This window comes from Zootoca vivipara, chromosome 3 (genome assembly GCF_963506605.1).
Source record: "Zootoca vivipara chromosome 3, rZooViv1.1, whole genome shotgun sequence".
Classification (NCBI taxonomy): Eukaryota; Metazoa; Chordata; class Lepidosauria; order Squamata; family Lacertidae; genus Zootoca; species Zootoca vivipara.
Genome location: NC_083278.1, coordinates 81,622,864 through 81,645,306, shown reverse-complemented (window position 1 = coordinate 81,645,306; position 22,443 = coordinate 81,622,864). Strand labels below are relative to the sequence as shown.

Here is a 22,443-nt window from a genome sequence, read left to right as displayed (position 1 = left end):
ACAAAGCAATATGGAGACAGGAAGCTAAGCATTCTCGCTTAAGAACATTGTCAAGAGTAACGAAAGCCCTTCACTGTCACTGGAGCTTGAAACCATATGTAATCATCCAAGATAAAGTTCATCTCCTGATTGGCAGAAACGACTGTATTCTTGCTGTGACTGCACGATAAGCTGACCGTCAACTTCCTCCCTCGGGCTGGCACTTTGTAGTTTAGTTTCGGTCTGAACCAGTTAACACCACAGTTGCGGTGCCCTTGAACCATAACAATGACACCCATAGTGGGAACGGCTTGAAGCTCGCTGAATACATCTGCCAGGAAGAGCGAACGGAAAAGCTTGCGAATACATGCTCCTGTCTGCAGACTCTCGTCAGCACTGCTCATGGAGATACCTTGCAGATTGATCTCATAGAGTTCTTTGGGACTGACAGCAGTGCCCCCAAGCAGAATAAGAACTCGTGGGACCAATGTCAAACTGAACATGTTTTCTAAGTGCTGAAACATTCCTTCAAGTTCACTCAGTACTTGCTGACACTTCTTGTTGCTGTCTTGATCTTTTGGATTGATTTTTTTGACCACATCTTCATCCTGTGAGATTAAGGTGGTTGAAATGATGTCAACATTTTAGGTGTAAATATGACAATATTTAATCTTTAATATAGTTATTTCACACATTATCTCTAAGTCTAGGCATATAATTGATAACATATAGAACAAACCAGAAAAAGTATCAGAATCATAACATACCAAAATCACTACTTAAATAAAATAAGCCAGTTACTAATAAGGTGAATAAAAAAATTCCTTCAGTAGCACCTTAAAGACCAACTAAGTTTTTATTTTGGTATGAGCTTTTGTGTGCATGCACACTTCTTCAGATACACTTGAAACAGAAGTGTCAGACCCTGATGTATATACAGAGGGTGGTGGGGGTGGGTGGGAATGGGGGGTGGGCTGATGGGAGTGGTAAACCTGTAGATGGCTGTTAACAGACTGTAGATGGCTGTTAACGACTGGTTTACCACTCACATCAGCCCATCACCCATTCCCACCCCCCACCCCCTTCTGTATATACATAAGGGTCTGACTCTTCTGTTTCAAGTGTATCTGAAGAAGTGTGCATGCACACAAAAGCTCATACCAAAATAAAAACTTAGTTGGTCTTTAAGGTGCTACTGAAGGAATTTTTTTATTTTGCTTCGACTCAGACCAACACGGCTACCTAGCTGTAACTAATAAGGTGGTTTGTCTTCAGTAACCACTTTTCTCTTAACTGTTGCACAGCACCCATTAAATTATGGAAATTCATTCCCCCAATAAATACAGTACAAAGACTTAATATTTTTGTAGAGCCATTTCACCCAAAGTTTCTCTCACACCATAAAATCTACATCATAATACATGGTATTATGGCCAGCTGTATGGCCAGCTTTGGGAACAGTATGTCTGTCCTTTGGAAGGTGTCAAAACAAGTATAAAAGCAGGTGTTCCCAGTTCCATACTAAACCAACAAACATACAACAGGCAAGTTCCACAGAAGATGCAGCCTTGGCTAGGAAGATATAATGCAGGAGTTCAAAATGCTGCTTTAGAAAATTGGAAAATGTGAGGTTTTGTCTGCTTAGTATGTTTCATACAATGCATAATATCCCTATTAATGCAAGAGCCATTCCAAGTTCAGTTGTCATATTAAAGGAGCTCTGGTAGGGGGCCGAAAGTGCAAATGTGAAGAACAACTGCCAGTCAATCAGATCTCTAAGATGCCAAAAAGGTGTAGCTGGTGAGTACCTTAACGTACAAAGCTAGCAAGGGGTTAGCCATATTGTAAGACATTTCTATAATAGCTAAATTTACTGTTATTAATATTAGCAGATTAAAAAGGTAAAGGGACCCCTGACCTTTAAGCCGAGTCACAGATGACTCTGGAGTTGCGCGCTCATCTCACTCTATAGACCGAGGGAGCCGGCGTTTGTCCGCAGACAGCTTCCGGGTCATGTGGCCAGCATGACTAAGCCGCTTCTGGCGAACCAGAACAGCACATGGAAACGCCCTTTACCTTCCCGCCGGAGTGGTACCTATTTATCTACTTGCACTTGACGTACTTTCGAACTGCTAGGTTGGCAGGAGCAGGGACCGAGCAGATTAGGGACAATTATTAGAATACTACAACTACCTATATGCTAGGACAGTGGTTCCCAACAGGTGGTCCGTGGACCCCCAGGGGTCCGTGAGCTATGCCAGAGGGGTCCGCAAGATGCTATTAGAATAAAAAATATATGAAATATATTTCGTATGATAACAGTTTTTTGTTTTGGCCGCTTCCTGCATGAGCAGAGTCTAGCACAAAACTAGAATTAGATGAGGCAGTAGTTCTGCTGTATGCCGTTAGGTGGCGCTTTACAAACACTACTGTTTTGCAAAGAGGCAGCGCGCACATTCTACTAACGCTCACCTCCCCAAGATGCTTCGTGCGCGTCGGCTTCATTTGTGCGCTACTGCGCAGGTACCCTGTCTTCTCCATTGCCCTCCCTCCTCCCTGGACTCTTATAAAAAGACTCTTAATTTGGCTCTCACTTTTTAATTTTAGGATTAGGAATTAATGGGGGTCCTTGTCACAATAGTGGCTCGATGAGGGGTCCTCGAGAAAATTTTGTTGGGAACCCCTGTGCTAGGAAGTATCATGTGTGCATAGTAAGCCACATAGTGAACCTGCTTCTTCAGGGGGATTACAACTCTAGCCACAGCAGACGATTGACACTGTTGTGAGGGTTTTAAGGTCTTTTATATATACTGTATAATAAATGTACCAAGCAAACACGTACGGGAAAACAGTCCTGAAACCATTTTGACTCTACCAAACTGACCAAATGTTTCTCTGCAAGGAAGAACCCTCCCTTTTGTCTCTCTGTGTGCTCACAAATCCTGTCTTTGGGACACATTTAAGGTTTGAATGGGGTAAGCCTGGCACCTTTAACCTACATTCCGAATTGAGTAGTTAGAATAACAAAAGACTGGCCAGGCCCCCTGGTAATCCAGTCAAATGGCCATTAACAGGTAAACTGCCACATAGGAGATAAACAAGATACAGTACTCAGATTTCTGCTGGAGACCACCTCTTTCTCTGATGTATGTGTGATGTATTGGGGTGGTAGTGGTGGTCCTCGGCTACACCCCTTCTGTGATGTATGTATGACGCTCCTGGGGGTGGCCTGGACTGGGAAGGAGGTAGCCGTGATGGTCTGAGTAGTCAAAACAAAATAAAAAAAATCCTTCCAGCAGAATCTTAAAGACCAACTAAGTTTTTATTTTGGTATGAGCTTTCGTGTGCATGCACACTTCTTCAGAGTGTTTCTTTTCTCCTGCATGAGAGAGAAAACACCCTGTTGCAACAGTCAATAAAGATCAAGCTTATTAGCTGCTTTGCTTCTCAATATTATCTGGTTGGCCTCTTGTTATTTTCTCCTACCGATGGAGAACCTCCAAAGGACTCTACAAGGGCTCTTGTATGCCCCTTAAGGGAATATAAGGGCATATTTTGTTTAGAACAACACCATGGTAAAGACTCCAAAGTGGTAAAGGCAAATAATCAAAGTTTATAATAATGAAACACTAGTAGAATCATAGAATTGGAAGGGACCATGAGAGTCATCTGCTCCAACCCCCTGCAATGCAAGAATCTTTTGCCCAACGTGGGCTCTACCAACTGAGTTATTCCCTCCTTCCAGTGCCACATTTTCTAGCACATGATTGTTGCAGGTACATATGCCAAGAAGTAGGAACTGTTTATGGGTCCTTGTGATGTACACAGCATCAGTAGCACCCATTACTTCAGAACTCCTGATTAATCCAGTCCTAAGAACAATTATTATTAGTAATAAAAACCATATGATTTAACCCTCAAAATTAAATGAAGAATCAACCACATGCATCCATCCCCATATAATCAGTGAGGTAGACTACTACTCCACCCTATAGAACCACAAAGCATAAGTACATTTTTACCCAGTGCATCTGAGTTAGCCTGTGATGCTCTTAGTCATCCTGTTAGACTCATAATCGGGAGTTTAATGAGGTCTGATTGTTCCCATTTTTAAAATCCCTTTTAAAATGCACAAGTTGTTATCACCATGCAGAGGCTGCCCCCAAATACTTGCCACAACCACATGAAACCACAGAGGATAAACTGCAGCTGAATAGAGCGACCTCCAGAACACAGGGAATACTAAACCACCCAGAGGTAAAGCGAAGATCCCAATTTGCATTTGTGGTTGCAAGTATGAGGAAAAAGAAGTTGAATACATCCCGCACTTGTGACTTAATAGCCTACCCCCCCCCAAAAGCACATTCTCTCGTCTCTGTAAACATGCGGAAAACCGTGCGAGGGAGAGACCTTTTTTTGCCACACAAGTGAACATCCTTGAGTCAGTGTCGGTTTGATGCGCCTGAAGCAAAAGCGAAAAACTCAGCCAGCGCTTCCCCGTGTGCACAGCGTGTAACGCGAAGATGCGATCCCGTGTATGCGCGAACAGCTTCAACTCACCTGGCCGGGGGATTTCGGAAACTGCCTCCGGGAGAAGCAGGCGAGCTGCTCGTAAGGCAAAGGCAGCTGCTGCCTCTGGTACAAGACGTGCTTCATGAACTCGGAGGTGAATCGGAAGCAGCCCTCGCGGGTCACGAAGCCGGGGAAAACCACAGACACCGAGGAGGCGCCGCCGGGAACCGAAGCCACGGGCGTCGCCGGCGCCACAGTCACGGCAACGGCGGGAACGTCGCGCAGTTCCAAACCGGAGTCGGCGACGCGAGGCAGGTCGGCTGCGCGGAGAGAGAGAGAGAGAGAGAGAGAAAAGGCCTCGTCACTCGGCCGTGGTGATGCCGAAAGCCCAGAGACCGATAAGGAAAGGGACACCGTCGAAAACCCAAAGCCCAGCCTTACCTTCTCGTTGCGTCGCTCCGGGCGCGGCCATTTTCTGCTCCTCTACGTCGCTCTGGTTTGAATGGCCGCCCTCCCGGAGCATCATGGGAACTTTTTAGGTACGTCAGCGGGCGGGGAAGAAGATCGTGGCGCCAGTAGGTGCTTCGCTCTGCAACCCAAAGGAAAGGTCGCCCTTTAACTCAAGGCTGGCTCGAGACTTTTTACTACCGTACCTATGGGGAATGCCGCCCCCTCCCAGCCACTCAAGCCAAGTTATATATACCGTATTATCAAAATATGCTGCATCAGAGACTGAAAATCAATAAACTCAGTTTTTTCTGGGAGTAAAAATACAACAATACCTTAATGAAAATCACAATTTGTTGTACTTTCATGACATCTACTGCCAGCCCTGGTTCTACTCCATTTAACAAAATGAAATACATTTTACTAAACTTGAATTGCTTTTTATTTAGCTTATTACTTTTGTATCCCTTTTCTCCAAGGAGCACACCACAGTTCTCCCCGCTCCTCATTTTATCCTAACAAGCCTGTGAGGGAGCTTAGGCTGAGAGGCAGTGACTGGTCCAGTAAACCAGTCCAATTCATGGCTGAGTGACTATTTCAATCCTAGTCTCCTAGGACAGTGATGGGCAACCTTTTGAGATTGGTGTGTCAAAATTCGCCAAAAAACAGAGCATAACTCGGGTGGTGTGTCACTTTGAGAAAACCCCCCATAATTCCACGATATTTATAGTTTAAATAACAAAAAATGTATAATTGTAATATATAACTGTATTTAATAAACAAAAAACTAATTATTTAACCAAACCAAACTACAAACCCCTTATTTATCACAAAGTGCCCAGAGTTGTTGAGCTTTTTGGGGGGAGCTGCTGACCAAAGTTTTGGAGGGTTTTTTTGGGGGGGTGCAAAAGTTGCTTTGCTTTTTGGGGGGGTGCCCCAAAGCGGCTGTGCTTTTGTGGGGGGAGAGAGAACAGAAATAAATGACGAATAATACCTTCGCTGGAACTAACACGCAGCACCGACGTAGTCTGCCAAAGCACCAAAAAACCCAGCACAGAACGGGTTAAAAAATGAATGCTGTTACACCCAATCATCGTCTGCCAAAGAGCCAGAAAAATAGCACAGAAAGGGTTAAAAACCAATCTCTGGCTACCAGCAACAACAACAACAAAAAGGATCCGGGTTCTAACAGCGGAGACAAGCTGTAGCGTGAGGAGGAGCGGGATAATAAATTGGGGGGGGGGGAACACAACAACAACAATAGTGCGAATGTGCCGGTGGGGTGCGTGCCAGCAGTGAGGGCTGTGTGTGTCATGTCTGACACGCGTGTCATAGGTTCACCATCACTGTCCTAGGAAGAGGCATAACAAGGGTGGAGAAGAGATTGGTTGTGTGCAGATGCAGTCTCTTGATTCCTTTGGGGGGGGGGAATCCTGGAGAGGAGGGGACTACTTAGGCAGCTGTGGGGACGTACTGTAGGTAGGACCTTCAGTATCAGCAATTGCTTCATGGGTGGCAAGATCTACCGGAGCTGAGCTGCTATGCTCATTAAGGCTGACACTCTGACAAGTCTATGCCAATCACATCTTTGTGAACAAACTCCTACTTCCACGGTAGTAGTAATAATAATAATAATAATAATAATAATAATAATAATAATAATAATAATTTATGTGTACCCCGCCCATCTGGCTGAGTCTCCCCAGCCACTCTGGGCGGCTCCCAATCAAGTGTTAAAACAATACAGCATTAAATATTAAAAACTCCCCTAAACAGGGCTGCCTTCAGATGTCTTTTAAAAGTAGGATAGCTGCTTATTTCCTTGACATCTGATGGAAGGGGGTTCCACAGGGCGGGTGCCACTACCAAGAAGGCCCTCTGTCTGCTTCCCTGTAACCTCACTTCTCGCAATGAGGGAACCGCCAGAAGGCCCTCGGCGCTGAATCTCAGTGTCCAGGCTGAACGATGGGGGTGGATTCTAGTTACAGGTAGGTAGCCGTGTTGGTCTGACATAGTCGAAACAAAATAAAAAAATTCATTCCAGCAGCACCTTAGAGACCAACTAAGTTGGTCGTTGGTATGAGCTTTCGTGTGCATGCACACTTCTTCAGATGGGGGTGGAGATGCTCCTTCAGATATACAGGACTGAGGCCATTTTAGGGCTTTAAAGGTCAGTACCAACACTTTGAATTGTGCTCAGAAACGTACTGGGAGCCAGTGTAGATCTCTCAGGACCAGTGTTATGTGGTCCCGGCGGCCATTCCCAGTCACCAGTCTAGCTGCCGCATTGTGGATTAATTGCAGTTTCCAGATCACCTTCAAAGGTAGCCCCACGTAGAGCTACCTTTACTACCAGCCCGCTCCTGACAGATGTGCTCTATGGGGAGGTGGCATCAAGCACCTGGTCCTTGGTTACATCACTACCCTTCCCCTAAACTAAGCCCTCTTCATCTACAGAGGGAGAGAGGACTCCATTATTTCTTTATATTTATACCCCGCCCATCTGGCTGGGTTACATTCTAACACCTATTTCCTTTGAACTGCTCATGGTTAATCCCTCCAGACAAGTGGTTTTCAACCAGTGTGCCATGGCACCCTGGGGTGCCTTGAATGGTCAAGGGTGCCATGGGCAACACTGGCCTCTGTCCCTCTTTCCTTCCTTCCCTCCATCCTCTAGTGCCCTCTTGCGTCTCTGCCTCCCAAAGGATTGTGCAGCTGTTTGTTGCAGCAATTCTGGCTACAAGCTCCGCAGGCTTTCTATCTGGAGTTTGTAGCTGGAGGTGCATGGCTTTGGAGGCGTGGGGGAGCGGTGATATCCCGCCACATAAAGACGAATGCATTGTTACGTAGCGACGCCGCTCTCCCCCGGGGGAAAGCAATTTGCCACCCCGGGTGTCGTGGCGTCTCGCTACGCCCCTGATAACTGTGCTTCTGAGCCGCACAGGGGTGCCACAGAAAGAATGTAGATGTTCAAGGGAGCAGTGTACTCAAAAAGGTTGAAAACCTCTACTGCAGACTGTCTGATTTAATTAACACTTGTTGATTTTTCAAGGATTACAGTGTCCAATACACAATCCAGGAAGCTGCCTACTAAACTAGCTTTTACATGTGCTAATTCCAGATTAGCAACTTCCAACACACATCTTAAATACACATGAGTCTGGTTATTACTTCAAAGGAAATTAGCTTTGACACCCCAAACCTTAATTAAATTCTAGCACCTATAACAAGTAGTGCAAGTAGATAAATAGGTAGATAAATAGGTAGTGCTCCGGCTGGAAGGTAAACGGTGTTTCCGTGTGCTGCTCTGGTTCGCCAGAAGTGGTTTAGTCATGCTGGCCACATGACCCGGAAGTTGTACGCCGGCTCCCTCGGCCAATGAAGCGATGAGCGCCGCAACCCCAGAGTCGGTCACAACTGGACCTAATGGTCAGGGGTCCCTTTACCTTTACCTTTACCCTCCCTGCCTACCTATAACATTATGTTTTCTTCCCCCACTTGCCCCTGACACATAATCATAATTTGGATTATATGGAAATAAACTACTTCATTGGATTGCAGTAATGAACTAAATACATTTTGGAATACATGTTGGAAAGCAGTTGTTATTTCTTTAAGTGCTATGTAAATGATAATTGTGTCTTTGCTATGGATAGCCCTAATGACAATTAACCTGACATAAAGCGTCACATTTAACGAAGTTTTACTTAGAGTAGGACTATTGAAATTAATGGACCTAATTTAGTCATGTTCATTAATTTCAGTTGGTTTTCTCTGAGCAAGAGCACCACCCACAGTGACCACCTTGATCCTATCTTATAAGCGGTTTCAGTAAGCAAATATACTTTTAGTAGTTCCTGGATGGGGTAGTTGTCACAGCAAACAGCTGAGCCACACAGAACTCAACATGCCCTGAAGTTTCATCTCAACCTGATGCAATGACCATATTAAAGAGAGCAATCCCTTCCAACTGATGCAATGCGTTGCCATCAACAGAGACTTAGCACCGAGGAAGTTCCTGAAAGAAATATGAAGATGTGGCACTGGCTATGCTATTTGAAAACAAAGCCTCGCACGAATGGGGGAGGAGCTCAGTGCATATGTTCCAATTGCATGATGGTATCTGTAGTTCTGCTGCTTTACTAGCGCTCTTAGCCTTTCGTTATTTTGCATTTCTACGGCGTGAAGATACATACAAACATATCGTGTATCTGAGACTGTTACTCTGAGATGACCAGTATTTTTGTGTCGCTATGCAATTGCTAAAGTGCACTCCTTTTCTATTAAATTGATTTTCGAGAGTTGCAACAGATGCAAGAAGCAAACAAACTGCACCTCCATAGCTCCCTAAGCAAAGGAAATCCTGGCTAATCTGCTCCTGAGGACCGCGGTCCTAACTTATTAGTGTCGTAGAAAAAACAAATCTTATGTCTATTCGGATACGCAGCTGCATAAGTCACCCCATATACAGTACGTTGCTGGAAACGGTGGTTCTACACCCAATCCCGAGATCCGTCCCTTAATGCGCCCGACCCGCCGTCACTGGAAGAGAACGTAAGCGAGAGCGGTATTCTATCAGAACGCGGCCCGCGCAGCGAAGAGGACTCTGGGAGTTGTGGTCCAGCGGCTCTACCGCCCTGTTTCCCGTGGTGCCTTGCGGTTGTTTCTCACGTCAGGAGCCGGAGTTTAGAGAGCCGTCATAAGCCAAGTCCGGGGCTGGGAGGCGACAGGCGGCAGCAGCATCCGTGGCCGGGGGAGGGCTGGAGCGGGGCCGGGTGTCAGGCCGGCCCAGGATGGACTCGGGGGTGTCGGAACTATTTGGGGGCTGCTGCCGGCCTATGGGGGGCGGGAACGGCGGTACCCTGCGAGGCCGCGCGGGCAGCGGCTCCGGTAGCGGCGGAGGGTCTTCCAGGGGGAGGAAGAAGAATGGGAGACACCGGGGGGGCAAGGCCAACAACCCGCCCTACCTGCCCCCGGAGGTGAGTGAGGCAGGGCGCCGGGTGCGGGCTCCGGTGGTCGGCTTTTCTTTGCAGGATCCTCCTCTTGTGTTGCATCCGATGGGCTTCTCTCGGGGTTTTCCTCCCGCTTCTGCCTTTGTGGTTCCCCTGACTTTGGAGGAGGTGGCAAGCCCCCTGTGGCAAATCGGGATGTGGGGGGAGAGGGTAGAAGACCAACCTAGCAAGACTGCATGGCCCCACCGAATAGTGCCATTCGATATTTTGGACAGCTGGTACTGCCATCGGCTTCACACTCGTAGCCCGGTTGTTCTGCCCCTGCAATGTACGTACATTTCTCTTCAGTTGCAGTATCCTTGGACTGAAATGTGTGGTTTTATAGTAGTCTCTCTTTCTCTCTCTTTCCTTCTCCCCCCCACCCCCACTCCTTTTGCCTAATAGATGACAGCCACACTTTGAAGCTTCTCTTGACCTCTGACAGTGAATGACGAGCTCCGAAACTATAGGTTTCCTGAGTGTCAAAAGGGAAATAGATACCATTTATGTCAACTTCTAGCAGTGTTTCTTTTCCTCTCTTCCACTTGTGGCGATTCCGAGTCACTAAAGTTGCACTTTTATTGCTTCATACAGCTGTTAACTTGAAATGAAGGCAGCCAGTCCTACTTGGAAGGACTAGGACTCTTAGACTGAAGCTTAAGTTCCTTAGTACAGTACTGTAGTAGTTCCAACTGACGTTACTGAGCAAATATATTTAGTCCATATCTACTTGGATTGTGGATGAGAAATTCTGTAGTATGTTGTTCCCAGTGCTATTTTTTTTAGAAAAAGAGGTGCTGGAACTCACCACAAATGCCTCCCTTCTATTTTATAATGGCAATGGCACCCACCTGAGAGGTGCCGGAACTGAGTTCTGACTGAAAAAAAAGCCCTAGTTGTTCCTATGGAAAGCTCTGTCTAGCTCTCATTGAGGTCTTCTGTTTAATTTAATTCTCCAATTAAAAAGGTCAGGTAATTTGTTATGTGAAAAACCTTTGACCAAAGCCCATCAGATCTACTGCCAGACAGAGTATTCAGTATTCAGTTAGATGGAACAATGGTCTGACTGATTATAATATACCATAGGTTTGTATGAATTTCAATGGCATGCTAGACTATAGTTAGGGGCTCACACTGTACATAGAGTTGCCAGTATACCTGAAGGAGTGTCTCCACCCCCATCGTTCTGCCCGAACACTGAGGTCCAGCGCCAAGGGCCTTCTGACGGTTCCCTCATTGTGAGAAGCCAAGTTACAGGGAACCAGGCATAGGGCCTTCTCAGTAGTGGCGCCCGCCCTGTGGAACGCCCTCCCATCAGATGTCAAAAAGAAAAACAACTACCAGATTTTTAGAGGACACCTGAAGGCAGCCCTGTTTAGGGAGGCTTTTAATGTTTAATAGATCATTGTATTGTATTTTTCTGTTGGAAGCTATCCAGAGTGGCTGGGGAAACCCAGCCAGATGGGCAACGTATAAATAATAGTTTTTTTTTTTAAAAAAAACATGATGCCAGGGATTTTTTTTTTTTACCTAGTGTTTTCACTAACATCTAGATTTCTATGTGCAGGTGGTCCTTTTTTAGGGTTGTGATATAGAGAAGCCCCCACCTGAAACTGTACAACCTAGACAAACGTTTACTACTTGTGTGAGAACTAGTCCCTACCTACTGTGTGTTACCTGGCAGTGGCAGATTAGCTTGAACGTGGGCTGGACCTTGATGCAGATAGTCTAGAGCAGGCATCCCCAAACTGCGGCCCGCCAGATGTTTTGGCCTACAACTCTCATGATCCCTAGCTAACAGAACCAGTGGTTGGGGAAGATGGGAATTGTAGTCTAAAACATCTGGAGGGCTGAAGTTTGAGGGTGCCTGGTCTAGAACAGGCATCCCCAACCTTTGGCTCTCCAGATGTTTTGGACTACAATTCCCATCATCCCTGACCACTGATCCTGTTAGCTAGGGATCATGGGAGTTGTAGTCCAAAACATCTGGAGAGCCGCAAGTTGGGGGTGCCTGGTCTAGAGACTCGAGGCTTAAGAAAGCTGTATTACAGTCTCAAACTCATTCTGTTATCCTGGCTCATTTTCATTCAAAACTCGTATATGGATACACACACATGCCCATTCAGTTCTTTCATACTAGTGAAGGTTGATCTCTAACTGTTCTGTTTCTCTGTCTCATCAAGCATTGATAGCTGTCAGAATTAATGTGAAGCAAACCATATAAGATGTGCAACAATATTATTATTAATAATAACAACGTGGCCCTTTGTTTTAGGAAGGTGAGCCTTCCTTTCCTTAAGAGAGCAGAATTAGTCATTCCATCCCCCCTGAGACTTTAGTGGTACTGTACTTCCTCTCTGCCCTCAGTTGACTTCAGTGGACTATTTTGGGGCATGCCTAAGCTTGTCACTTTTTCTGTATCACTTCTACAGCAGCTTCAGTAGATAAAAGTTAAACAATTTCTTGCTTCCTAAAATACATTGATATGTTGTGTTTCTAAGGCAGTGATTTCCTAGACACTCTAAACTTAAGCTGGTGGGGATGATGCTACATGAATAAAATAAAAGCTAGAAGATTGAGTGGGCATATTAGGAGAAAAACCTCAGCATTTATACCTGTCTTATTTCTATTATGTAGGTGGTTTATTCCATGATGTTGTTTACTATGTGTTTCCCTTGCCACCAACATTTTTTAGTTAGAAAATAGCAGCAGGCTGCATGGAAAGAACTCTAATCTGCTCATAGAGGGAGTGTGATATTTACTTCCAGAAAAACAAGATTATTTCAGGAAGAAATGAAATTTGAGTGGATCAGTTTTCATGCCGCTGTTAGTCTTGTTTATTACACTTTCCTTCTGCACTCACACCACTATCTCTGAACTAAGATTAAACGTAAAGGGACCCCTGGCAGTTAGGTCCAATCATGGACGACTCTGGGGTTGCAGCACTCGTCTCATTTTACTGGCCGAGGGAGCCAGTGTACAGCTTCCGGGTCATGTGGCTAGCATAACTAAGCCACTTCTGGTGAACCAGAGCAGTGTACGGAAACGCCGTTTACCTTCCCCCCAGGGCGGTACCTATTTATCTACTTGCACTTTGACGTGCTTTCGAACTGCTAGGTTGGCAGGAGCTTGGACCGAACGGGAGCTCACCCTGTCACAGGGATTCGAACTGCTGACCTTCTGATCGGCAAGCCCTAGGCTCTGTGGTTTAACCCACAGTGCCACCCGCATCCCTAACTAAGATTAACGGGGTGCAATTCAATGTCACATGCAGTATCTACTTTTTAGAGATACAGTAGTCTGGTCTCCCCCACACCACATGAGTAATTTTTAGTACTAGTTATTAACACTTATCTCAAATGGGGGTGTCTTCTGGATAAGTATTTTCTGAGTACTTAGAGAATGTCAGAAGTGGCAATCTTCCATGGATCTACCATGACATTGGGCAGTTTGTTGTTCTACAAGCTGGTTACTGGTTTCTTCTCCCTCAGCTGCCAGTCACATTAGTCATTCCAAGCCCTGTGTGCTTGAAGGAAGAGACCAGCGTAAGGGACATTTGTTAGAGAACTATGCTATTTGCCAGAGCAGTATGAGGTAGTGCAGAATATATTGGGAAGGTGAAAGGAGGAGGAAGATATCTTTAAAACACAGGCAGTGCTTGCAGGTGTATGGCTTGGTTATTGATTAATGAAGCAAGGTGTTTTTCTCCTCATGTCTATTCAGGTTTCCTGGCTTACTATGGAGCTAGATGATAGTCAGGTGAACTTGTTTTACAGATTCAGATTTTTTGATAGCGTTGGTCAACATAAGTTGTTCCAGTTAGTTGTAGAAACTGAATTTGTGAGTTCTTACTCCACTTCAAAAATAATGTCTATCCACAGATTCAAAAACTGGCAGCCAGCACACAGATGTCAGTGAAGGATTCAAAGTGATTCATGCAGGCAGAGTAGGAGACTGGGTCTATTTGAAATACTGACCTGGGATTTACTTTTTATGAAGAGAATGATTTCTGAAGCCTTCTCCATGATCTGAGCTATTACAGCAGCTGGAAGTATACTACTAAAACTCAGTCAGCTCTTGTGGCATTCGTAAATCTGCTTGTTGTTTTGTTGCAGAATAGTGATGACACAGGCAGGCCTAGTTCTAAAAGTGCACTATGGGAGCCATGTCATTACAGTTTGGTCCTTTTTATATAAATATGGAGCCCAGAACTATAGCATTTAGCAACTCTTGATATACTGGTAATTGATTCTGTCTAAATCAGACACTGCTATGTGCTGGCTTCCCTGAGCTGACAAATGAGATGTCAAAAGTTGTATGTACTGGTAAAATGATGAGCAGTGCAGAATTCACTAACATGTGATGTTTTCTTCTTTTAATTAGGCAGAAGATGGGAACATAGAATACAAGGTGAGTTACTTGTGGGATGGGCTCTTGATAACAAGTTCTTAAGAGCCATATGCCAAATTGTTACGAGTCATACTAGTACCTAGCAATTAGAGTATATTGCTGCAAACAAAACAATACTTTTTGGAAGACACAAAGCAAATGAAATGTTTGTGGTTGTATTGGATATCTCGTATTTAGTTTTACTGAATCTGGGGACCTCTCTTCAAAAACTAATGTTAAGTAGCAGACAACCTGTAATAATTAATCAAGATAAAAATAAAAAATCCTTCCAGTAGTACCTTAGAGACCAACCAAGTTTGTCATAGGTATGAGCTTTCGTGTGCATGCACACTTCTTCAGATATTTTTTCTTCAGATATTGTTTAATCAAGATATTTTTGCTATCTTGGATAATTTTTCAGATTAGTTACCCAGTGAATTGTTTTGTGTTTTATTGAGCTGCCTGGAGTTTAACTGCTGCATCTGAACTCGACAGAGTCACTTAGAACAAACGATAAACTGTTCAACCCAATTCATGACTTGTATGAAAATGGTCAAACTCTAGTGAAGAACTCTACTTTTTTCTTTTTAAAAAAGCAAATTGCTTGCCCATATCAGATCTTCTTGCTTGTTGACTGTAATCACTCCTTTCTTTGGGCAGCTGAAACTAGTTAATCCTTCCCAGTACCGCTTTGAACACCTAGTAACGCAGATGAAGTGGCGACTACAAGAAGGCCGTGGTGAGGCAGTGTACCAGATTGGTGTAGAGGACAACGGGCTGCTGGTAGGACTGTCAGAAGAGGAGATGCGTGCCTCTCTCAAAACACTGCGGCGGATGGCTGAGAAGTATGTGCATCTGTCCTACTTCTGGGCCAGAGCAAGCAAATTGTGTTTCATTATTTCCACAAATGAGCTGGCATTCTGGTCTTGCTATCCCACAGAATATTTCCAGCCTAGGAAAATGCATTCCATGCACCAAGTCCTTTGCCCTAAGGTTTTTTTTTCTCACATTACCATAATCCTTTAAATGTACCTACTGGCAAGTCACACTTGTAAGAAGAGAGTGTTCCTTAAAAAAAATCCTATGTAGTTTCCTTGCACAGCAGGTGCCTGCTTCTGTCTGAAAAGAAGCCAAATCTGGCTGGTTTCTCACTAATCAGTGCTAATACAGTCAGTATTCCTCTCCATTGGATTTATTTAATGAGAACTACATAGTTTGCTATATTTGCACACCTTGTTTTAACCCACTTTACTCCTGTATGGTGAGAACTTTGTATGTCTGTGTTGTCATGTATAGTGATTTCAAATGAGCAGCTGTGTGGTACAGCTAGTAATTGGTTTGTGATATGTGGTGGCGTACATTTTCCCAGAATCCTTACCATTATTAAATTTGGAAAACTGGGCTAATATCTATGCTGAAATGTCATATGTGAATGCCCTCACCCCCACAGAATTGGCAAGCAAGCTATGACTTAATGGTCACAGATCAATGAGGGCTCGCCAAGTGGGGAAGCAGACAATATTTTCCCTGAATCTGTAGGCTGTGTCCACATGAAGCCTTTCTAAAAGACACAGCAAGATAGTCCTGTTCCATCACCTATTGAGGAAGTCGTTGCAGTTGATATATTAACACCCAACGGCCTTCTGTTTTATAATGTGCAGAGTAGGAGCTGACATCACGGTGCTACGGGAGAGAGAAGTGGATTATGACAGTGATATTCCCAGGAAAATAACAGAGGTCCTTGTCCGAAAGGTCCCAGATAATCAGCAGGTAACAACCCACTCAATTCAAATGCCCTCTGATACAAGCAGTTTGTTTAGAAAGTTGCAACTGGAACTTTGTGTCCCATTAAGGTTTTTCATAGGATGCTCCATTGGTTGGTACTTTGGAGAGCTCCATATATCACAGGCAATTATACAAATTGTCCTAGTGATTTTGGATCCTGTAGTGTTTTACTCTGCAAGGCAGTCAAGGTCTGAATCACACCTTGCACTTCAAAAACTCTTGTCTCTATCGGTTAGTTCTGTTTTGAAATATGCTTATACAGCTCCTCATTTCCCCCTTAAGTTCCTAGATCTGCGAGTGGCTGTGCTTGGGAATGTGGATTCAGGCAAGTCAACTCTGTTGGGTGTCTTGACTCAAGGAGAGCTAGATAATGGGCGAGGTAGAGCTCGTCTCAACCTCTTTCGGCACTTGCACGAGATCCAATCTGGGAGGACGTCCAGCATCAGCTTTGAAATTCTTGGCTTTAACAGCAAAGGAGAGGTATGTTTGTGCTTCTGCGTTGCTGTCTTGCTCCTTTGGTTCAAAATATTGCTTCTTGCCTTGGCTTTTGAATGCTCAACAGCAGTGTCTTCTGCTGTCTAGGTGGTCAACTACAGTGATTCGCGGACAGCTGAAGAGATCTGTGAGAGCTCCTCTAAGATGATCACTTTCATTGATTTGGCTGGCCATCACAAGTACCTTAAAACCACTATCTTTGGGCTCACAAGTTACTGCCCCGATTTTGCAATGCTGGTGGTGAGCGCTAATACGGGAATTGGTAAGCTGCATGTTACGTGTTATGATTTAATCATATTTTGAAACCTAGGCATGACACATCTCGTTCAAAGATGATGTGTAGTCAATAAAAATCAACACCTCACCCCTTGTAGCACAGTAATACATATGCCCATTTCAAGCAGAATGTAAACTGCTCTGGGGTCCCGTCTTCTGAACTTGTTTCCTCCCTGCCATCCTATCTCATGCAGCAGGTACAACACGAGAACATCTCGGCTTGGCTATGGCCCTCAAGGTCCCCTTCTTCATTGTCATTAGCAAAGTGGACTTGTGCTCGAAAGCCACTGTGGAGCGGACAGTGAAGCAGCTGGAGAGGATCCTGAAGCAGCCTGGCTGTAACAAGCTCCCCTTGCTAGTAACATCAGATGACGATGCTGTCACTGCAGCACAGCAATTTGCACAGTCTCCCAAGTAAGACTCACTTGCCCTTTTCGGCATGGGAGGGAAGATCACTTGGTGACAGGGGTGGTGCAATTGCAACGAACTCGCTAGAGGAAGAGTGGATTTAAGGAGAAAGGGGCAAGTACCTCCAGGTCTGTGGAATATTGCAGTGTGACTAATGGGACCACTCTCATGTTCTACTTTTCGAAACCTGTATAGGTGAAGTCCCTACCCCACTGGCTTAGCTAGGTGGTACTGGGGTTAGTAGTTCTAGTGCTGCATTATGGGACTAGATAACTTATGCCTCTGATATGATTGCATCCTCAATCAGCCTGTAGTACATTTCCATGAGAAGGAGAAACAAGCCAGGTTCTCTATGTTTTGAATGGACTTTTTAATGCTTTTGTTGTCTTTTATTTAAATGTGATATTGTTAATGTAAGCCTTCCCAAGGACTCGTTACAAGGCAGTATTTAGGTAAAATTATAAAGGCAAGTGTGACTGCAGTACAGAGCTAAGATCAGGCCTATTTATGGGCACAGCAGCAAGTTTGTGTAATCCTAGATGTCTCCTCTCAAACGTCTCTGGGAGCCAATCATAGGGACTTGTTCCCTGTGCATATTTACTTGTAAAAGTCAAGTTCCCATTGTGTTCAATGGCAATCGTACACAGAATTGCAGCTCACCTATCTTATTTCTTTCATGTGTGTTGGCAGCATCACTCCTATCTTCACCTTGTCCAGTGTTTCTGGAGATAACCTGGATCACCTGAAAGTTTTCCTCAACATCCTCCCTCCTCTGACAAACAGCAAAGAACAGGAAGAACTTATGCAGCAACTCACTGAGTTTCAGGTACACAAGGCTCTCTCGATGTTATTGGGAGTCTCAAACAGTAAGTACCTTCACGTGTCGAGGGCAAGGACATCTTGGAGATGGAAGGATGGTCACCCAATGAGATTGTGGCTGGCTCTTTTTATGGTTAGCTTTCATACAAAGAAAGGGATTTGATCTAGGTCCATGGTATCATTTAGTTGATTTTCTAGGTTATTTCATCTGTAGACAAACGTAGGAAACGCCTGCAGAATGAGGAGTATTCACTGAGGGCTGGTACTCTGGGATGCTTGAGACGTGAGAAATAGTTTAAGGAAGAAAGTGCTCAGGAATGGGTTCTGAGGTCCTGTAGACAGAACTGTATTGACACTCATGAGAAGGGGGGGGGGTGGTGGCAGGCCTAGCCATATAGCAGGTCTCAAGCTCCTGATTTTATCTTGCTGCAGGTGGATGAAATCTATACAGTACCAGAGGTGGGCACTGTTGTTGGAGGAACTCTGTCAAGGTGGGTGTTGCTATTTGCATGGTATCATGGGGTCAGTGTTGATAGGGAGGTGATGCAGAAGAGCTTTTGTCCCCCAGGGGAGGACTGGCAGTGTAGCTTAGCATTTCCTTCCTCATTGTAGGCTTGGGAATACTGTGCAGGTGGAAGCCGAATGCCTTGTCTCAATAATCAAGGGGATACAATTTCACTTCAAGGACAGAAGTGACTGTGAAAGAGAAACGAGAATACATCCGAAGGGATTCATTCCCTGTGGGATATAGAGGATAGTTGAGATGGGAAAGACTGTAAAGAAACTGCTCCAGGGTATGTTTTAAGAAGGTAGAAAGCAAAAGCTTTCCCTTTCTATGAGAGCTAAACACACACTCCTGATTTTTGTGCCCTTGCCAGTGGGATATGTAGAGAGGGAGATAACTTGGTGGTTGGTCCAACCGATGATGGCAAGTTCCTCCAGCTGAAGGTGTGCAGCATGCAGCGAAATCGTTCGGCGTGCCGTGTGCTTCGGGCTGGGCAAGCTGCCACGCTGGCTCTTGGGCACTTTGACCGCTCACTGCTGCGCAAAGTGAGTCTGCCTCATATTTCTGGGAGTTTTAAAAAGCTTCCCCCTACTCTTCCCCCTACTCTTTTGGGAACCATGTGTTGTGAAGGGATGATATTGTGAGGGACTGTGGTTCCTCTGGAACTCCTGCTTGAGAAGACACCCTAAAATGCTGCAGGCAATATAAACTCCTCACTTAGTCATTTTGATTCAGGATCAGGGGTTGGGAATAGTTGAATCCATGGCTTTGGGTGGTTTGCTTCCACAAAAAACTACAATAGTGAAGAGGATGGAGTGAAAGCCATTGAGCAGAAGGGGGCAATTAAACACTCCCCATACATCCTCACCCACTGTTAAGTCTGTCTTCATCATGTACACTCTTATCTTACCCTTCCATTTTTTGGCTTTCTGTGGAGAGGCCAGCTTCCTGCAAATGGAAAACTGGGCACTTCATGAAGGACAGTAGCATTCCACCTAGTGTGCATGTATTGGGGAAAAGAGGAGCGCCATTATCAAGAGCATTGGTTCAGCTGTCTTGCTGTCACTTAGGGTATGGTGATGGTCAGCCCAGAGATGAATCCCACCATTTGCTCAGTGTTTGAAGCTGAAATTGTTCTGCTCTTCCATGCCACAACTTTCCGGAAGGGATTTCAAGTAACGGTGCATGTTGGCAATGTGCGACAAACAGCAATTGTGGAGAAGATCCATGGGAAGGTAGGTCTTTGAGAAGATGGGTGCTTTTCTAGTCTATTCAAGGAATCATTCCATTGCTTTCACGTCTTCATCCTGCATCAGTTATTGTAACCATGACATTAGGACTCTCTTCTGCAATGCCTTCACCATTTCAGAAGAGAACCTGCATAGTTAAATCCACTAGGAATTTCATAAACACGCAAAGCATATTGGGACTGAATTGCTCAGTGGCCTTAAACATCCCCCTCATTTCCCAGAATCCCTAAGCCGAGTAGCTAGGCGACTGACCTTGTAACTCATATTATTTCCCTCCTTCAGGATAAGCTGCGTACAGGAGAAAAGGCTGTGGTATGTTTCAGATTCATTAAACATCCGGAATATTTGAAGATAGGAGCCAAATTGCTGTTCCGTGAAGGAGTTACCAAAGGTATTGGACATGTCACTTATATCCAAGCCATCACCATCGAAGAGAATGGACTGGATCAGGGCCTAAGTTCTGACCTGGTCACTTTCTGACTCACAAAATCAGTGGGGTTTCCTGATGTTAGCAATAGGGGAAGGGAAGAAAGTCTCTCCCCACTGTCCAGAGCTGCTGCTGGCCAGTCAATTCACATGGACAAACCCCTTCTGCTCCTGCGGAGTCCAGAACTGCCGCTTGGATTGAGTGCCCCTCCTGGAGCGATTTAAGCATGTTTGTTCATCACCTGCTGCTTTCATGTCCCTTCCCCGGAATAGATGAGAGCGGCTGCATCTTTGCCTGGACCGGCAACTCCTGGTTCTGTTGACTTTTGTTGGGAAGTTACTGCCGGGTAGAGGGCAAAGCCATTAGTGTGTTGGACTGCAGCTTGGGGATTCCGCTTCCTGAGGCAGAAATAGTGGACATCCATTGCCCACAGTCTCCATTGTCCTGCTGCCTGATTTTTACAGGCTGCCTGTGACAGATGAAGAAGCTTCAGCTGAAAAGTTTGCATTGCCCACAGTACAGCTCAGGATATTTCTGATTACTTTTAAACTGTTTGTTGATTTCATTTTAATCTAATGGCTTATCGGGCCTCCCCCTCCCTACTATCGCTGTGTGCTGATTTTTAACAGCTAATTTCATTGTGGGTTTTTTGTTTTTGCTTCTAGCGAAAATGTGGGGTTGGGGGTGTGGGAGAAGAGGGACATTTCCCTGAAATAACCCTGACCTGATGGAAACCACAGTCCCCATCTCATGCAGCAGGTACAATCACAAACATCTTAAGACAACTTATTCCTGGGCAGAGTTGAGCAGCTACCCTATATATAATGTGGCTTCCTAGAGCAGAACTGCCCCCCCCCTTAGCTTTGACACTTCTCAGTACTTTGCTGGTGGTTTTCTGAGCCGCTGCTGTTCACCATCGTGACTGAAAGATCTGTACCGTCTGGCTTTCGTTAGTTCAATAGCACCCCAATCCAACTTTTTCCTTGGGAAACATGCCTTACTTTCTCAAAGCCAAAGCAGTAAGCGTGGCTTGGTTATCCCGGAAAGATTTGACGTGTTGCTACACTTACTATTACTACAACTATCAACACTGCCTACTGCAGCAGTTTGTCTTTCTTGCTGGTATGCACCACAGAAAACCATACAATACCTAAGATTTCAATCAGTCCACTCAAAGCTATAGTTAATGCCTAGAGTTTGCAATAGTGTAAGGCAGTCAAACATTGTGGGATATTTTAAACATTTTGGTAGGAAATTATATTTTAAAAGTCAGCAATACATTTCTTGTTTTTGCCTATCCCCATCTTAGCCACTGCTGCACTGAGTGTTCAGCTGCTACAGCCAACATGGCCAGGGAAAACATTTTATTCACTTTAAAACGCACACCCTTCTGTTAGTTCACCTCAATCCAACAGCTGTTTATTTAATGCAACTACTCTTTGAGATTTAACTTATAGCTGCGCGACCATGCAGCCAGCTTTCAAGTTGATGCTAATCACCCTTTTAATAGCACAATGGACAGCTAACTATAAAGTAGTAGTAAACATGGCCCAAAGCATCATGGTTATTTGCTGATTAAATTGGTTTCTCTCTCAATTGCCCTTTAATCATTTGAATTGGTTCTACAAGAGGCATTTTTGGATCGCTTGTTTTAGAAAAGACGAAGAAAATTGGCTGCCTAATGCACTCCTCTAGAGGGTTTGCTGTAGCCCATTGCCACTACATACTTGTCTTGTGGGAGGAATAGGTGCTTTTCCTGCAATTAACAGTTTTGGCAGAGTTAACCCCATTGCAGACAAACATTCAAAGGTGCTCTTTCTGGTTGTCTTTTCCTTGCCTTCTGTTGTGTGAGTGTTCTCGGTGCCATGCTTTTCATATTCACTGTTTGTGGATTCTTTAAAAATCAGAGAGGTGTTTTCATCTCTCTTTATATATAGATATATAATGTATAAAATAAAGATGTTTTATTGAAAAGAATTGTGCTGTACGGCTGAACAGCAACTTGTGCCAGCATTGAGACACCAGGCAATATGTGGAGGCTTTTCTGTTAGTTTTCCATGCAGATGAGTGTTTACAAGTTGGTAGCACATGCTTATCTGACATTCCGCAGTGCATGCAGAGAACTATCAGCTGACCGCAGCAGTTTTGCGTATAAAAGGG

The 22,443-nt window shown here is 44.7% G+C and overlaps 2 protein-coding genes across 2 annotated transcripts; one reads left to right on the top strand and one right to left on the bottom strand.

Moving 5' to 3' along the window:
• Positions 1–50: 50 nt before the first annotated feature.
• On the bottom strand, positions 51–5,011 carry MAD2L1BP (MAD2L1 binding protein). Its single transcript, XM_035110517.2, has 3 exons — positions 4,933–5,011; positions 4,540–4,811; positions 51–587 (listed from the first exon to the last, which is right to left on the bottom strand). The coding sequence occupies exons 1-3, from the start codon at positions 4,961–4,963 to the stop codon at positions 51–53; spliced, it is 840 nt and encodes a 279-aa protein (XP_034966408.2). The 5' UTR covers positions 4,964–5,011.
• A 4,639-nt stretch (positions 5,012–9,650) lies between these two features.
• On the top strand, positions 9,651–22,280 carry GTPBP2 (GTP binding protein 2). The gene is made up of 12 exons (XM_035108204.2): positions 9,651–9,917; positions 14,313–14,339; positions 14,979–15,163; positions 15,980–16,088; positions 16,386–16,583; positions 16,686–16,860; positions 17,069–17,288; positions 17,973–18,108; positions 18,534–18,592; positions 18,980–19,151; positions 19,677–19,841; positions 20,139–22,280. The coding sequence occupies exons 1-12, from the start codon at positions 9,732–9,734 to the stop codon at positions 20,334–20,336; spliced, it is 1,830 nt and encodes a 609-aa protein (XP_034964095.1). The 5' UTR covers positions 9,651–9,731; the 3' UTR covers positions 20,337–22,280.
• Positions 22,281–22,443: the final 163 nt, after the last annotated feature.

What these genes read in the sequence shown, in the direction of transcription:
- MAD2L1BP (XM_035110517.2), bottom strand. Translation starts at nt 4,963, where the DNA reads ATGGCCGCGCCCGGAGCGACGCAACGAGAAG. An exon ending in CGGAGCGACGCAACGAGAAG is followed by an intron (nt 4,812 to 4,932) that starts GTAAGGCTGGGC and finishes CTCTCCGCGCAG; the next exon opens with CCGACCTGCCTCGCGTCGCC. An exon ending in TTCCGAAATCCCCCGGCCAG is followed by an intron (nt 588 to 4,539) that starts GTGAGTTGAAGC and finishes TTAATCTCACAG; the next exon opens with GATGAAGATGTGGTCAAAAA.
- GTPBP2 (XM_035108204.2), top strand. Translation starts at nt 9,732, where the DNA reads ATGGACTCGGGGGTGTCGGAACTATTTGGGGGCTGCTGCCGGCCTATG. An exon ending in CTGCGGCGGATGGCTGAGAA is followed by an intron (nt 15,164 to 15,979) that starts GTATGTGCATCT and finishes TATAATGTGCAG; the next exon opens with AGTAGGAGCTGACATCACGG. An exon ending in AGCAACTCACTGAGTTTCAG is followed by an intron (nt 18,109 to 18,533) that starts GTACACAAGGCT and finishes ATCTTGCTGCAG; the next exon opens with GTGGATGAAATCTATACAGT.